The 18,510-nt window shown below is 37.0% G+C and overlaps 1 protein-coding gene across 1 annotated transcript in view; it reads left to right on the forward strand.

The window, feature by feature from the left end:
* Positions 1–18,510, forward strand: part of CFAP44 (cilia and flagella associated protein 44) — a 105,172-nt gene that overhangs the window by 34,724 nt on the left and 51,938 nt on the right. Inside the window, exons 16-17 of the mRNA XM_057696316.1 lie at positions 12,283–12,444; positions 13,498–13,731. Of these exons, the coding sequence (XP_057552299.1) occupies positions 12,283–12,444; positions 13,498–13,731 (396 nt within the window). The remainder of the gene's footprint in view (positions 1–12,282; positions 12,445–13,497; positions 13,732–18,510) is intronic.

An 18,510-nucleotide genomic window follows, 5' to 3' on the forward strand; every position in this document is an offset into this window, starting at 1 on the left:
TTTCATGTGTTATTGAATTCCGTTTGCTAATATTAGTGTTCTTCATCTATGTTTATAAGTAAGATTTGGCTAATATTTTCTGTCTTCGTAGTTCATTACCATGTTTGTTATTAAGGTTTTTTAATTTCCTAAGATGAGTGGTAAAATATTCTTTTTCTATTCTCTTGAATAATTTGTAATATATTAGAATTTTGAATTTTTGGCAGAAGCCATCAGAGCATAGGATGTTTTTTCTTTTTTTCTTTTGAGAGTCTTTTAAAAAAATTAATTCAATGGCTTTAATGATTATAGTTCTTATTTTTAAAGTATGATTGACATAAATTAGTATCAGATGTACAACATGATTTGATACTTGTGTACACTGTGAACCGATCACCACAATAAGTCTAGTTAACTTCTGGCACCATACATGAGAACTTTTGTGATCTACTCTCTGAACAACATTCAAATATGCAATACAATATTATTAATTATGGTAATCATGCTGTACATTACATTCTCATGACTTATTTTATAACTGGAAATTTGTATGTTTTGAACCATTTCATTTTACCATCACCAGCCCCTGCCTCCACTGGAATTGATTATAAAATATTAGCTATATTCTCCATGCTGTACAACATATCTGTATAGGTTATTTTATACATAGTAGTTTGTACCTTTTAATCCCCTACCCATATCTTGCCCTCCCTCCCCACTGGTAGCCACTAGTTTGTTCTCTATATCTGGGAGTCTGTTTCTGTTTTGTTATATTTGCTAGTTTGTTTCATTTCTTTTTTAGATTCCACATGTAAGTGATAACATACAGTATTTGTCTTTGACTTATTTCACTAAGCATAATACTGTCCAGGTCCATCCATGTTGTTGCAAATGCAAAATTTCATTCTTTTTTATGGCTGAGTAATATTCCATTGTGTGTGTGTGTGTGTGTATGTGACATCTTCTTTATGCATTCATTTGTTGATGGACACTTAAGTTTTTTCCATGTCTTAGCTATTGTAAATAATACTGCGTGAACATTGGGGTGTGCATATATCTTTCCATATTAGTGTTTTAGGATTTTGGTTTTTTTTTTTTTTTTTAACATACCCAGAAGTAGAATTGCTGGATCATATGGTAGTTGTATTTTTAGTTTTTTTAGTAACCTCCATACTGTTTTTTTTGTTTGTTTGTTGGCTTCATCAATTTACATTCCCATCAGTAGTGTACCAGGGTTCCCTTTTCTCTACATCCTCCCCAACATTTATTAATTGTGGTCTTTGGGTTGATAGCCATTTTGACAGCTGTGGGATGACATCTCATTGTGGGTTTTGATTTGTAATTCCCAGATGATTAGTGATGTTGAGCACTTTTTTATGTGCCTGTTGGCTATCTTATGTCTCCTTTTAAAAAAAGTCTATTCATGTCTTCTGACCATTTTTAAAATTGGTTGTTTGGGTATTGAGTTGTGTGAGCTGTTTATATATTTCGGATATTAACCCCTTATGGGTCATGTCATTTACCAATATTTTCTCCTGTTCAGTAGGTTGTCTTTTTGTCAGTGGTTTACTTTGCTGTGCAAAAGATTAAGTTTAATTAGGTCCCATTTGTTTATTTTTGTTTTTTTCCCCTTGTTTAGGAAACAGATCCAAAAAAATATTGTATGATTTTGGTCAAAGAGTGTTCTCTCTATATGTTCTTCTAGGATTGTAATGGTTTCTGGCATTACATTTAGATCTGTAATGCATTTTGAGTTTTTGTATATGCTATAAGAAAATGTTCTAATTTCATTCTCTAACTTGTATCTGTCCAGTTTTCCCAACATCATTTACTGATGAGACTATTTTCCCCATTGTATATTCTTGTGTCTTGTTGTGGATTAATTGCCCGTAATTGTGTGGTTTATTTCTAGACTCTCTATTCTGTTCCATTGATCTATGTGTCTGTTTTGGTGCCAGTACCATACTGTTTTGATTACTGTAGCTTTCTAGTATAGTCTGAAATTGGGGCGTGTGATACCTCCAGCTTTCTTTTTCCTCAAGATTGCTTTGGTTATTCAGTGTCTTTTATGGTTCCATATACATTTTAGGATTATTTGTTTTAGTTCTGTGGAAAATGCCATTGGTATTTTGATAGGGATTGCATTAAATCTGTAGATTGCCTTTGGTAGTATGGTCATTTTAACAATATTAATTCTTCCAATTCATGAATATGGGGTATCTTTCCATTTCTTTGTATCATCTTCAACTTCATCAATGTTTATAGTTTTCAAAATATAGATCTCCTACCTCCTTGGTTAAGTTCATTCCTAGGTATTCTGTTCTTTTTGATGTGATTTTAGACAGGATTGTTTTCTTGCTTTTTGTTAGTTCATTATTAGTATATAGAAAAGCAACTAATTTCTGTATATTAATCTTGTATTTCACAACTTTACTGAATTTATTTATTAGTTCTAATAGAGACTTTAGGATTTTTCTATATACAGTATCATGTCATCTGTAAAAAATGAGTGTTACTTCTACCCTTCCAATTTATCTTTTATTTTTCTTGTCTGATTGCTGTGGCTAGGCCTTCCAATACTATGTTAAATAGAATTGATGAGACTGGGCATCCTTGTCTTTTTCCTAATTTTAGAGGAAAAGCTTTCAGCTTTTCACCATTGAGTATGATGATAGCTCTGTGTTTGTCATAAATGGGCCTTTTTATGTTCCCTCAGTGCCAACTTTGATAAGAGGTTTGTTGTTGTTTTTTTTCCACCATGAGTGGATTTGCATTTTGTGAAATGCTTTTTCTGCATCTATTGAGATGATCATTGATTTTTATCATTCATTTTGTTATTATCCACATTGATTTTTGTGGATAATGAACCATCCTTGCATTTCTGGAATAAATCCCACTTGATCATGATGTATGATCCTTTTTATAGATGATCCTTTCTACATATTGTTGAATTTGGTTTTCTAATATTTTGTTGAGGATTTTTGCTATTGATGTGTAATTTTCTTTTTCTTTTTTCTTTTCTTTCTCTCTCTCTCTTTTTTTTTTTTTTTTTTTTTTTGTAGTATATTTGGTTTTGGTATCAGGGTAATGGTGGCTTCATAGAATAAATTTGGAAGTGTTCTCTTCAGTTTTTTGGAACAGTTTGAGAAGGATAGGTATTAGATCTTTTTATATATATGGTAGAATTCCCCTGTGAGGCCTCCCAGTCATAGATTTTTGTTTGATGGGAGGTTTTTGATTAATAATTCAATGTCACTACTAGTGATTGGTCTGTTCAAATTGTCTATTTCTTTCTGATTCAGTCTTGGTAGATTGTATATTTCTAGGAATTTATCCATTTCTTTTAGCTTGTCCAACTTGTTGGCATATAACTGTTTAGAGTATTCTTTTATGATTTTTTTGTGTCTCTGTTATCAGTTGTAATTTCTCCTCTCTCATTTCTTATTTTGTTTATTTGGGTCTTTTCTCTTTTCTTCTAAATGAGCCTGGCTTATTTTATTTATTTATTTATTTTTTAGTAGCTCTTGGTTTCACTGCTGGTTTCTATTTTTTCAGGGTCTCTATTTCCTCTGTGATCGTTATTTCCTTTCATCTACTGATTTCTTTTGGCTTTGTTTTCTTTTTCTCATTCCTTTAGGTGGTAGGTTAGGTTGCTTCATATTTTTCTTGTTTCTTGAGATAAGCCTGTATCACTATAAATTTCATCTTAGAACTGTTTTTACTGCATCCATAGATTTTGGAAAGTTGTGTTTTTATTTCCATTTGTCTCACAAGGACTTCCCTGGTGGTCCAGTGGTTAAAACTCCATGCTTCCAATGCAAGGGGCATGTGTTTGATCCCTGGTTGGGGAACTAAGATCCTGCCTGCTGTGTGGCATGGCCAAAAAAGAAAAAAAAAAAAAAGAATTGTCATTTGTCTCATGATATTTTCTGATTTCCTCTTTGATTTCTTTACTGGCCATTTGGTTTTTTAGTAGCAAATTGTTTAGGCTCCACATATTTGTGTTTTTCCCATTTTTCTTCCTCTAATTGATTTCTAATTTTATATCATGTTGGAAAAAATGCTTGATATCATTTCTTTTTTTAAAAAATAAATTTATTTATTTATTGGCTGCATTGGGTCTTCATTGCTGTGTGCGGGCTTTCTCTAATTGAGAGTGGGGGCTACTCTTCATTGTGGTGCATGAGCTTCTCATTGCAGTGGTTTCTCTTATTGCAGAGCATGGGCTCTAGGTGCATGGGCTTCAGTAGTTGTGGCATGTGGGCTCAGTAGTTGTGGTGCACTGGCTTAGTTGCTCCACGGCATGTGGGCTCTTCCTGACTCAGGGCTCGAACCCCTGCATTGGCAGGCAGATTCTTTTTTTTTTTTTTTTTAATTTATTTATTTATTTTTTTGGGGGGTACACCAGGTTCAATCATCCGTTTTTATACACATATCCCCATCTTCCCTCCCTTCCTTGACGCCCCCCCCAAGCCCCCCCCACCCTCCCCGCCCCAGTCCTCAAAGGCATCTTCCATCCTCGAGTTGGACTCCCTTTGTTATACAACAACTTCCCACTGACTATTTTACAGTTGGTAGTTTATATATGTCTGTGTTACTCTCTCACTTCGTCTCAGTTTCCCCTTCACCCCCGGCCCCCTCCCATACCTCGAGTTCTCCAGTCCATTTGGCAGATTCTTAACCACTGAGCCATCAGGGAAGCCCAATATCATTTCTGTCTTATTAAATTTGTTGAGACTTGTTTTGTGGCCTAGCATGTGATCTGTCCTAGAGAAGATGCCATGTGCACTTGAGAAAAATATGTATTCTGCTGTTTTGGGATGGAATGTCCTGTAGATATCTATTAAGTCCAACTGGTCTAATGTGTCATTAAAAACCACCTTTTCCTTTTTGATTTTCTGTCTGGATGATCTGTCCATTGACGTAGGTGGGGAGTTAAAGTTTGCCTACTATTATTGTATTATTGTCAATTTTTTCTTTTATATCTTTTAATATTTGCTTTATATATTTAGGTGCTCCTATGTTAGGTACATATATGTTAATGAATGTTATATCCTCTTCTTGTATCGATCCCTTTATCACTACATAATGCCCTTTGTCTTTTGTATAAAATTTGTTTTAAAGTCTACTTTGTCCTATATGAGTATTGCTACCCCAGCTTTCTTGTCATTTCCATTTGCATGAAATATATTTTTCCATTCCCTCGTTTTCAGTCTCTGTGTGTCTTTAGCTTTGAAGTGAGTCTTTTGTAAGCAGCATATAGATGGGTCTTTTTTTTTTTTTAAACCCAATGAGCCAATCATAATTCTTCATGGAAATATTTAGTCCATTGGCATTTAAAATAATAATTTATAGGCATGTACTTATTGCCATTTTGTTACTTGATTTATGACTGTTTTTGTAGTTCATCTGTATTCTTTTCTTTTAGTTTCTTCACTTGTGGTTCATCCTGTTTGGGAATCTCTGTGCTTCTCATACCTGGATATCTATGTCCTTCTGCAGGTTTGGAAAGTTTTCAGCCATAATTTCTTTAAATAGATTTTCAGCCCCTTTCTTTCTCCTCCTTTTGGGATCTCTATAATGGGATTGTTAGTATGGTTGATGTTGTCCCAGAGGTCCCTTAAACTATCCTTATTTTTAAAATTTGTTTTTCTTTTTGCTGTTCTGATTGGGTGATTTTCATTATTCTACCTACAAGATCACTTAGTTTGCTGTTAATTCCTTCTAGTGTATTTTTCATTTGTTACTATATTCTTCAGCTCTGATAGTTTTTATATTTTTCTAGTTTTTGTTAAAATTCTCACTGTGTTCATCTATTCTTTTTTCAAATTCAGTTAGCATTCTTATTACTAATGCTCTGAGTTCTTTAGCTGGTAAATTATTTGTTTCATTAATTGTTTTTTTTCAGGTTTTTTCCCCTTGTTTTTTGTAACAAATTCTTCTGTCCTCTCATTTTGTTTAACTTTCTCTGTCTCTATGCCTACTTATTCCTCTGTTTTCTCTTTTCTATCATAAAAATGACAGAGCTTCTCTATTTTGTAGCTTAAAAAAAATCTCTCCAAGCTGTATTTTACAGATTTCTTCTCATCTATTTTCTACTGACTACTTATCTCTTCAGTTATCTGGTGCTGAAGCTACCCTTTGTGATCCTATATTCTACTTCTATTTTTTTTAGTTCTTGAAGTTTTATTTGGTTGTTTTTATATTTGTTTCATTTTTACACTTTTTTTGTTCCCTGTAGATATTTCTATATTCCTTTAAATATAGTAAACAATTATTTTTTGGGCTTTGTCTTATAATTTCAACATCTGAAGTCTTTATGGATTTTTTTGGTATTTGTTTTGTTGACTATTCTTTCTCTCTTTTTTTTTAAATTTATTTATTTTGGCTGTGTTGGGTCTTTGCTGCATGTGGGCTTTCTCTAATTGCAGTGAGCAGGGCTACTCTTCATTGTAGTGCACAGGCTTCTCATTGCAATGGCTTCTCTTGTTGCAGAGCACAGGCTCTAGGTGCCTGGGCTTCAGTAGTTGTGGCTCATGTGCTTAGTTGCTCTGTAGCATGTGGGATCTTCCTGGCCCAGGGCTGAAACCTGTGTCCCCTGCATTGGCAGGTGGATTTTTTTTTACCACTGTGCCACCAGGGAAGTCCTTGATGTCTTATTTCTAATGTGTCTGGTTATTTTATCTTTATGGATATGGATTGACCATATTGTCACTGAATGAATAAATTAATACCCTTTTCCCTTCTTGAAACAATTCTATTCTGAGGAGAAAAGTGTGAAAGGATACACATCAATTTCTTAGCATTCATTATATCTGTTTGTGGTTAGGGAGAGAAGTATAATAGTTAACTTTGATTTCATTTGTGGCAATATTTATGTATTACTTTTATGACTTGACTTATAAAATAAAAACATAACTCCTTTGTGGCTCTTATAACTCAGCTACATCACCTTCTACCTTTTTATATTGCTGTTATTTTCTGACCACCTAGTCAAGCCTGTCCCTTTATTAAAATTTTGAGAATATGGTTATCTTTCTCTTCATCCAAAGTGGAAACAATTATCCTGAATTATATTAACACCGTGTGCCTAGTTGATCAAATCACATCAGCCTATGAGATTCTTGACCTCTTCATTTCCCATGACCTTTAAGTTTATCCACACATTGGGCACTATTACCACCTGCTTATTAGTTTTCTAGGGCTTCCATAACAAAATACCACAGTCTGGGTGGCTTAAAGAACAGAAATTTATTTTCTCACAGTTCTTTAGGCTAGAAGTTTAAGATCAAGGTGCTGACAGGTTTAATTTCTTCTGAGGCCTATCTCCTTGGCTTGTAGGTGGCCACCTTCTCACTGTGTCCTCACATGGTTGTCCCTCTGTGTCCTAATCTCCCCTTCTTATAAGGACACCAGTCCTATTGGATTAGGACCTGACTGTAACATAATTACCTGCTTAAAGGCCCCACTTCCAAATACAATCACATTCTGCGATACTGGGGGTTAGGACTTCTGCATATGAATTTGGGGGATTCATACCACAACATCTTATAAGAACTCAACTTTAAAAGTCAACTATTCAGATATCACACATATAACCTCAACCTGTCTTCTGTCCAGCCTGTTAACTTGGCTACTGCTGCTCTACTTGTTCTCTGAAGTCACAGGCACCTCTTGTTCATTCACCATTTGCTTTTCTCACCCATTAGTCCACTCTTGTCTTAAGTTCCTCATATATCCAGCTTAAATGTCATGATTCTTCCTTTCAGTAAGGTTCAATAATGCTCTTCCAATACCTTGAGCTCCCTTCTCTTTTTTTTCATACACTTCTGGCAAAAATCCATCCCTGAATGCTCTAACTGATTTATATTTGCCTACAGTGATTCCTAAGGGCAGCTGGAAATAGTCATACATCAGGGCAGATTAGCTTCTCTGTAATTTAGTGACTCAAATGGCCTCAACACAATTCATCGTATGGCTTAGCAATCCTATAACATCATTCTTATCAACTCTCTTTCACCTACAATGACCACTTACAAACTGCTCCTCTCCTCAGAGCTTCAAGCCTCCCACTAGCTTGCTCACTCTCCTTTTCAGCATCACTAATTTCATAGGAAAAGTAGGAGCCCTCTCCCAGGAATTCCTTCCCCTTCCCACTACCAAATGTAAAATCCTGCTACCTCTCTTCATGTACCTGCTCCTCTTCCCTTTTTTACAATAGAGGTGCTGTGTGCCTTCCTACTTGAGGGCAGTTTTCCCTTGTGAATTTTGGATTCTACTTCCACTTTTTTCAAAATGTCACACTATTTATTTTCTCTTTTCTATAATATAAATTTAACCACACCTGTTTAGTGGATTATTTCCATCAGTATTTAAATATATTCAAGACTCTCTCACTTTTAATAAATAAATAAATAAATAAATAAATAAATAAATAAATAAATAAATAAATAAATTCCCTGACCTCATGTTCTCCTCCAGTCACTGCCCCATCTTTCTCCTCCCAGTTTTCTTAAGGGGATTGATTATTCCCACAAACTGCATTTCCTTATATCCTACTCCTTCCTTTACACACTCTTATGAGTTTCTTGTGTCTCATAATTCCACCAGATCAGCTCTTCTAAAGATAACAGTGGTATCCATTTAACAATTTTAGTTATCTTTCTTTCCCTTGTTGACCCTCCCTTCCTTTTTTTTTTTTTTTAACAGACAATAAACAGCATATATTTAGAATGTACAATTTGGTATCCCAATGTCCCAATTCATCCCCCCCCAACCCTCCCCACTTTCCCCACTTGGTGTCCATGTGTTTGTTCTCTACACCTGTGTCTCTATTTCTGCCTTGCATTTCCTCTTTCATAGTTGTTAGCATTTGCCTTATGTATTGAGGTGCTCCTATATAGGGTGCATATATATTTATAATTGTTATCTCCTCTTCTTGGATGGATCCCTTGATCTTTATGTAATGTCCTTTCTTGTCTCTTGTAACATTTTTTATTTTAAAGTCTATTTGATATGAGTATTGCTACTCCAGCTTTCTTTTGATTTCCATTTGCATGGAATATCTTTTTCCATCCCCTCACTTTCAGTCTGTATGTGTGCCTAGGTCTGAAGTGGGTCTCTTGGAGACAGCATATATATGGGTCTTGTTTTTGTATCCATTCAGCTAGTCTGTGTCTTTTGGTTGGTGCATTTAGTCCATTTACATTCAAGGTAATTATCGATATGTATGTTCCTAGTACCATTTTCTTAATTGTTTTGTTTATGTTTTTGTAGGTCCTTTTCTTCTCTTATGTTTCCTGCTTAGAGAAGTTCCTTTAGCATTTGTTGTAGGGTTGTGTTTGGTGGTGCTGAATTCTCTTAGCTGTTGCTTGTCTGTAAAGCTTTTGATTTCTCCATCGAATCTGAATGAGATCCTTGCTGAGTAGAGTATTCTTGGTTGTAGGTTCTTCCCTTTCATCACTTTAAATATATCATGCCACTCCCTTCTGGCTTGCAGAGTTTCTGCTGAGAAATCCGCTGTTAACCTGATGGGAGTTCCCTTGTATGTTATTTGTCGTTTTTCCCTTGTTGCTTTTAATAATATTTCTCTGTCTTTAATTTTTGTCAATTTGACTACTATATGTCTTGGCATGTTTCTCCTTGGATTTATCCTGCCTGGGACTCTCTGTGCTTCCTGGACTTGGGTGGCTATTTCCTTTCCCATGTTAGGGAAGTTTTCAACTATAATCTCTTCCAATATTTTCTCAGGTCCTTTCTCTCTCTCGTCTCCTTCTGGAACCCCTAGAATGCGAATGTTGGTGCCTTTAACATTGTCCCAGAGGTATCTTAGGCTGTCTTCAGTTCTTTTCATTCTTTTTTCCTTATTCTTTTCTGCATCAGTGATGATCACCATTCTGTCTTCCAGGTCACTTATTCGCCCTTCTGCCTCCGTTAATCTGCTATTGGTTCCTTCTAGTGTATTTTTCATTTCAGTTATAGTGTTGCATATCTCTGTTTGTTTGTTCTTTAATTCTTCTAGGTCTTTGGTAAACTTTTCAATCTTTGCATCCAGTCTTTTTTCAAAGTCCTGAATCATCTTCACTATCATTATTCTGAATTCTTTTTCTGTAAGGGTGCCTATCTCCTCTTCATTTAGTTGTTTTTCTGGTGTTTTATCTTGTCCCTTCATCTGGTGCAAAGTCCTCTGCTTTTTCATTTTCTCTATCTTTCTGTGGCTGTGGTTTTCAGTTCCACAAGACGAAATACTACTGATACTGCTTGATACTGCTGTCTGCCCTCTTGTGGAGGAAGCTATCTGGGAGCCTCCTGTGTGCCTCCTGATGGGAGGGACTGATGGTGGGTAGGGCTGGGTAGGCGGAGCTCAATAAAGCTTTAATCCGATTTGGTGGGTGGAGCTTAGTAAAACTTTAATCTACTTGTCTGCTAATGGGTGGGGCTGTGTTCACACCTTGTTGGCTGTTTGGCCTGAGGCCAGATAGTGCTGGAGCCCACAGGCTCTTTGGTGGGGCTAATGGTGGACTCTGGGAGGGCTCACACCAATAAGCACTTCCCAAAACCCCTGCTGCCAGTGCCCCTGCCTCCTCGGTGAGCCACAGCTGCCCCCCCCCACCTCTGCAGGCAACCCTTCAACACCAGCAGGTAGGTCTGGTTCAGTCTCCTATGGGGTCACTGCTCCTTCCCCCTGGGTCCTGGTAAGCACATTTTTTTGTGTGCCCTCCAAGAGTGGAGTCTCTGTTTCCACCAGTCCTGTGGAGGTCCTGCAATCAAATCCTGCTGGCTTTCAAAGTCTGATTCTCTGGGGATTCCTCCTCCCGTTGCTGGACTCCCAGGTTGGGAAGCCTGATGTGGGGCTCAGAACCCTCACTTTAGTGGGTGGACTTCTGCAGTATAACTGTTCTCCAGTTTGTGAATCACCCACTCAGCATTTATGGGATTTGATTTTAACGTGATTGTGCCCCTCCTGCCATCTCATTGCGGCTTCTCCTTTGTCTCTGGATGTGGGGTGTCTTTTTTGGTGAGTTCCAGTGTCTTTCTGTCGATGATTGTTCCACAGTTAGTTGTAATTCTGGTGCTCTTGCAAGAGGGAGTGAGCACACGTCCTCCTACTCTGCCATCTTAATCCTATCTCCTCCCTTCCTTTTTGAAATACCATCTTTCTTTGACTTTGGGGACATTTTGCTCTCCTTGTTCCTTCTCTTACATCTTATCACTCCTTCTTGGTCTCCCTCACTCAGCCATTGAGTGTTGTTTCGCCAAGGCTCTGTCCCAATCTCTCTTTTCACTGTGTTACTTTGACCTAGGTGATAGCACCAAGGCCACAACTTTCTTAAAAGCCCAAATGTGCCACAGGATATCCTTTACATAGCATGCCCCCTCAAACCCTCCCCTAAGTCATTATGGAATTATCTTCTACTCATCCTTCACCTTGAGACTTAGGTACCACCTTCTCAGGAAGCCTTGTACAATCTCCTTACTCTTGTCGTACACTTGTTGCAGTTGTAATTTACATGTATTTATATGATTTGTTAAATGACAGGCTCTCCCATTGGAGGTAAGCTCCATAATGGCAGAGACAAAACCTGTTTTTCTTATTACAGTTTTACCTCTAGCACTTTACAAAATTCTGAGCACATAGTAGGTACATAAAAAATAAGTATAGAATAAAATAACTGAATGAATAAACATTTTGTATAATGTATCCATAGAATATCTAGATGGGGATTTCCCACACATAGTTAAATACATGATTTTGGACTGCACTAGAGAGATTAACTTGGAGTCTAATTGCTTGTTGAGTGGTAATGAAGCCTTGACTGGTTATAAGCTTTCCCAGGGAATGTTTATGGAGAGGAAGAAGAAGAGGGAAGAGAACAAAAATCTTGGGAACATCCCCATTAAATGAACTCAGGCAGAGAGAGGATGATCCAGCAAGGGAGGCTGAGGTTTCGCATGCATCCACCCACTGCTGGTTCTCCTTGGCAGTCCTAATTTTAATATTCTGCCCTTTGGGCTGACATATTTCACAACCAAATTTTGGCCCAAAAAATATCTATAAGGGAAACAAAACTAAATCTAATTTTAACTCTTAGCTTATTAATTAATAATGATATAACTATTAATTAATAATTGCCTATAGTAATTGATAAGATTGACTTAGTTCCTCACTGAGGTTATTACTGGTAATAAGTATCTTTTAAAAATGGTTAACATACATAGCAATGTATAAAAGCTTTTTGAACTGTGCTTCTAAAAATTTGCCTAAATGTAAATGATTTGTTTAACCTTTTTTTTTTTTTTTAGCCTGAAAGTACTTTGCTGATTATTTGTGAGAATGGCTATGTTCTTGAAGCTCCATTTCCAACTATAACAGAGGAAGAGGAGGACCATGATGTAGTTTCCTATGAAATCAAAGACATGAGTATAAAATATTTCCATTTCTCAAGTGTCAAATCTAAGATTCTGGTATGAAATGTCCTTGAAGCATTGTCTTCTAATTTTTTTTCTTTCTTAGAATGTAAAATATGCTGTATTAAGTGCTGGAAAAATACAAAGAAGAATAAGACATAGATTTTTACTTTAAGGAGCTTATCTGGTAGAAAGCAGCTAATTGTGTTTGAAGGCGTTAATGAGTAGATATTAAAATCACAGTGCAAAGAAAAGAATTTTAGGTGCATGCACAGGAAAGAATATATGATTCTGATGGAAGGGTGAAAGGAGGTTAAGGATGACTTCATGGAGGTGGCACTTAGTATTTAAAGAATGGGAAGGATTTTGAGAGGTTGAAAATGAGGAGGAAGGCAGTAAAAGCTGGGAGAGCATTCTGAGGGAAGGCAGAGTTGCAAGAGTTTTGGTGTTTTTGAGAAATGAAGAATGAACTGTGGAACAGAGGGATGCGATTTGTGGGAAGGTGTGACAGGAGTCTGTGACCACTGCATGGGACCCCTTAAATACTAGCCAAGATGTTTTAATTTAATTCTTGGACCGTTGGAATCCATTGTTGAGTTTTTGAGGAGGGGATCAATGTGATGAGATCATATAATTTTGGAAGTTAACTCTAAGGGGTAAACAGAATAAAGAGGTAAATGATGGGAGTTAGGGGATGCCAGTGTTAGGGGGCTTTTGCAATAGCCAGTTGATAGGGGCTGAGGGCCTAAATCACTGTACAACTGAAGATAGAAACAACTTCCCTTGTGAACTCTTTCAGTCCACCAATTTCATGGATCGACAGTGGTAGGCTCTGAAAGAAACTGTACTTAGCTTCTCTATTAGAAAAAAAAAAGGCAAAATAATTTCTGTAAAACCGGGATCAATGGGACTTATGCAGAGAGCGATTCCAATGATTTAAAAACTCTAGCGATAAAAATATATTCCCAAATTGGTGATAATTGTTAACTGACATTATTTGTTACATTAGAGCTGTGTATTTTTCTAGGACTCTATATTCCTACTTTAATAAGTGTGAATGAATGAATGAATGACAGTTGTTTTCTTATCTCAATATCTCTTTTGCAAAAGAGATTAATAGAAATTGAAAAGAGAAAGAAACAAAAGGAGTTGAAGGAGAAGGAAAAGGAAGAAAGGAGGAAAAGGCTAGAGGCAGAGATGGGAGAAGATGGAGAAAAGGAACTCCAGAGGGAAGAGGAGGAGGAAGAGGAAGAGGAGCCATTACCCGAAATTTTTATTCCTTTAACCCCCTGTCACATCCTCTGTGGATTTTACTCTGGGCCGGGGAAGTTCTGGGTTTCTTTGGTGAGTAACAATGTAATAAATTTTTATCTCAGCCCTGGTCCCATATAGGTATCATTTTCCATCACATTCTTACTTCCTTACTCTATGGTAAGACTTCAGTTATTAACTACTATTCAAGGTTCTATGAATTTTGATGAATGAGTTAGTTTTTATATCATCTTAATATCTTTTATATGTCTACTTATTTTTAAAAAATTCTTTTACATTTATTTATTATTATTATTTTTTTGGCTGCATTGTGTCTTCATTGCTGCACATGGGCTTTCTCTAGCTCCAGAGAGCAGGGGCTACTCTTCATTGCAGTGCATGGGCCTCTCATTGCAGTAGCTTCTCTTGTTGCAGAGCTCAGGCTCTAGGCACACAGGCTTCAGTAGTTGTGGCATGCAGGCTTCAGTAGTTGTGGCGCACAGGCTTAGTTACTTCCTAGGTTGTGGGATCTTCCCGGACCAGGGATCAAACCCGTGTCCCCTGCATTGGCAGACAGATTTTTAACCACTGTGCCACCAGGGAAGTCCCTATGTCTACTTATTACATCTGGTATCTATGACAATTGCACATGTTTCAGAAGGTCAAAGGGGAGAAGAATCAAAGGTAGAAGGGCGAAGGGCTAAGGGTCTGTCATTTTAAATTTTTGAATGTTATGGAAGCACAGTCCACTAGACTTTTTCTTACCTTTCATCATCTACAACTGTGCTGTGTGGCCACATGGCAGTCTGGGAAAATGACTGTTTTTAGATGGCCACATTACCACCCTGAATGAAATTGGAACTTGGCTAATAAGGTAGAAGAGAAAAATGTGAGACAAATTCCTGGGAATGTTACAATAATGTGACAATTACATCCCCTAATTATACATTTTCTACTCTTGTAGAATATTTCACTGATCTATTGCAAAGTGAGATTTCCTTCATTATAAATTTGTCACAAATTTCAATTCTATTCACCAAAAAAGTAATAATTGACATAAAAGTATTCGTGAAAGATTATCACTAAGTCATAAGTGGCATTAGATCTTTGGCCAGGCCAGGGGACTGCCTAGCTAAGTGCTATTGCTATAAGGAGTGATGAGAGTTCACGCCACTCCTCTTCAACATTTCTTAGACATATGTCTTTGACTTAGCAACTTCTAAGGAGGCAAGCAGCAAGAAGGATAGAGAGTAGTGATGCAGGCAACTTAGGAATCCACGTATTAGTGCCTTGACCCTTTATCTTCTGTGCTTTATGAAACAATTTTTGACGGCTACTGTTGTGTGGGGTTCACAGGGTAAAAGGATAATTAAGACATGATCCTGCCCTCTGGAAGTTTTCTCATATCATGAGAGAGAGACACGGAAACAACATTACAGTAACATAACAGAGTTCTAGTGTCCTTGAAACATATGCAAGAATTATTAATTACTTAACAAACATATTTAGTGCTTACCTTTAGGGATGCCAGATAAATATTACATGAGACATACTAAAAACATATTTGTTGTTTATTTGAAATTCAAATTTAACTGTGCATCCTGCATTTAAAAACTTTTTTCCTAGTTTTACTGAGATATAATTGACATGCACCATTGTATTAATTTAAGGTATATGGCATAATATTTTGACTTGCATGTAGCATAAAATGATTATCACAATAAGTTTAGTTAACATTCATTCCATATTTTTATTTGCTAAATGTGGAAACCTACTTATTCTACACCAGGCACCGTTCTAAGTGACCACCCTGTAAAATAAGTGCTCTTAATAATTTGCATTTTACATAAGAACAAACCAAGGCATGGAGAGGTTAGGTAACTTATCTGAGGTTGCACAATTAATGAGAGGTGGAACCAGAATCTAGACTCAGGCAGTCTGGGTCTGGAGTCCATGTTCTTCTTTTTTTTTTTTTTTTATTGCCCAAGTAAATAACTTTTTATTTTTTACAATAAACTGCATATATTTAGAGTGTACAGTTTGGTATCCCAATCTCCCAACTCATTCCCCCCCCAACCCTCCCTGCTTTCCCCACTTGGTGTCCATATGTTTGTGCTCTACATCTGTGTCTCTATTTCTGCCTTGCAAACCGGTTGATTTGTACCATTTTTCTATAGTCCACATATATGTGTTAATATACAATATTTGTTTTTCTCTTTCTGACTCACTTCACTCTGGATGACAGTCTCTAGGTCCATCCATGTCTCTACAAATGTCCCAGTTTCATTGCTTTTTACAGCTGAGTAATATTCCATTGTATGTATGTACCACATCTTCTTTATCCATTCATCTGTTGATGGACATTTAGGTTGCTTCCATGTCCTGGCTATTGTAAATAGTGCTGCAATGAATATTGGAGTGCACGTGTCTTTTTGAATTATGGTGTTCTCTGGGTATATGCCCAGTAGTGGGATTGCTGGGTCATATGGTGGTTCTATTTTTAGTTTTGCAAGGAACCTCCATACTGTTTTCCATAGTGGCTGTATCAATTTACATTCCCACCAGCAATGCAAGAGCGTTCCTTTTTCTCCACACCCTCTCCAGCATTTACTGTTTATAGATTTCTGATGATGCCCATTCTAACCGGTGTGAGGTGATACCTCATTGTAGTTTTGATTTGCATTTCTCTAGTGATGTTGAGCAGCTTTTCATGTGCCTCTTGGCCATCCGTATGTCTTCTTTGGAGAAATGCCTGTTTAGGTCTTCTGCCCATTTTTTTACTGGGTTGTTTGTTTTTTTGATATTGAGCTGGATAAACTGTTGGAGTCCATGTTTTTAACCATTAAACTACACCAGTGCACGAGATGAAGGTATAGTTCAGAAGTAGTGATACTATCCCTGCTTGACTCAACTATTTTCCAGCTGTGCCTGCACCCAAGCAGATGCTATAGAAAACCTGTCTCATTTTGAAGTCATGACCACAGTTCTCAAATCAGTACTCACACTGCAGGCTGGTTGTGCTGCCTAGCCATGTTCACTTTCCCACTTTCCAAAGTATCACATTAATTCTTTTCCCATGAATCATTTTGCACCTTCCCTCAATTTCTAATGATAACCTTATCTCACATGTCCTTGCTTCCTCCCTCCATCCCTCCCTCCCTTTTCCCTCTCTCCTCCCTCCCTCCCTCCCCACTCTGCTTAAGGGATCTTAGTTCCCAGACCAGGGATTGAACCCCCACCCTTGGTAGTGAAAGTGCCAAGTCCTGACCACTGGACTGCCAGGGAAGTCCCATCTGAGAAGATAGAATGGAATAGAATAGAATAGAATAGAATAGAATAGAATAGAATAGAATAGAACAGAACAGAACAGAATAAAAACAATCAGATGGAATTTTCTTATCTTGTCTGAATCAGATCTAATGTCCTATAGAGATCTATACAAGTTTGTCTGCTGTTGTTAACAACTGGTGAATGGCCCCCTGCAACTTTTCAAGGACACGATTTCAAATGGCCTCTTGATCCCATCCCCTCTCCCTTTCTCAAAAATTTTACTCCTGAAATAAACTAGCTGGTCTCCTGTATCTTCATCCTCTCTGTTTACTCAGTTCATATCATCATCACATAAACATGTTCCAAGTACTTAAATTTTTTTCTTTAACATCTCTTTTCTTTTCATCCACTGCTTCTTTGTAGGGAAACTTGTTGAAAGAGCCATCTGTAGTCATTGGCTTCATTTCTTCTCCTCCTATTTGGTCTTTTAACCCATTCCAGTCAGGTTTCTATCTCCACCACTTCACGTCATCAAAGAGTTTCATACTGCCAAGCTCCGTGGTCACTTCTCTGTCCAGTTGACCTCTCTGCAACGTTTGATAAGAGTTGGTCCTCCATCCTTCTTAAAGTGGTATCTTTTCTTGGCTTCCACGACACCACCCTCTGCTGGCCACTCCTCTTTAGCCTCTTTTGCTGGCTTCTTATTTGTTGAACTAGCTTTGAACTTTGAAGTACTCTAAGATGTGGTCTTGGGTACCGTCTTTCTTGGATGATTTCATCTAGTCCCATGTTTTTAAATATCAATTATGTGCCAATAAATCTCATTTTTATCTTTAGTCTTGACCTCTCCTCTCATATTCAGACTTGTGTGTCCAACTTGACATCTCTATCTTGGCCCCTCAAAATGAACATGTCCAAAATATTACTTTTAAATCACACTTGCCCCATGCAAACCTGCTCCATCTCCACCTCAGTTAAGTGGGACAACCATCCGTCCAGTTACTAAGCCAAAACTCAGAGAGTTGTTGATGATTCTTCTCTTTCCTTTACCTTTGGTATTCTTATTTCAAAGTATGTCTTTTGTAAGCAGCACATGGTTAGGCTTTTTCTTTTTAATCCTGTAGTAAAATCTTTATTTTAATAGAACACTGTGTCCATGTACATTTAATGTAATGATGAATATATTTTAGATTAAATCTACCATCTTCTTGTTTCTATTTATCACACCAATTCTATGTTCCCCTTTTCACCTTCTATCAGATGATGAAGTAGCTTTTCCCCCAATTTTCCTCCTCTGTTAGGTTATTAGTTATACATTTTTTTTTTACTATTTTTTTTTTAGCGGTGATGCTGAAGATCATAGTATCTGTCCTTAATTTAATACTTATTCTTTTACTAGCTCCTGAGGAAAAAAAAAGATCGTAGGGCACTTTAATGCTGTGTTTCCTCCCCCACACCCCCTCACCTCACTGTCACATTTATATATATGTATATATATACACACACACATATGTACATATAAGCTTTGGGGTTTTTTTTTTTTTTGCCTTATATTGCCTATTTTACCTTTAAAATGTTTTATTTCTTCTGTATATTTCCTTT

Source organism: Hippopotamus amphibius, chromosome 10, assembly GCF_030028045.1.
Source record: "Hippopotamus amphibius kiboko isolate mHipAmp2 chromosome 10, mHipAmp2.hap2, whole genome shotgun sequence".
Classification (NCBI taxonomy): Eukaryota; Metazoa; Chordata; class Mammalia; order Artiodactyla; family Hippopotamidae; genus Hippopotamus; species Hippopotamus amphibius.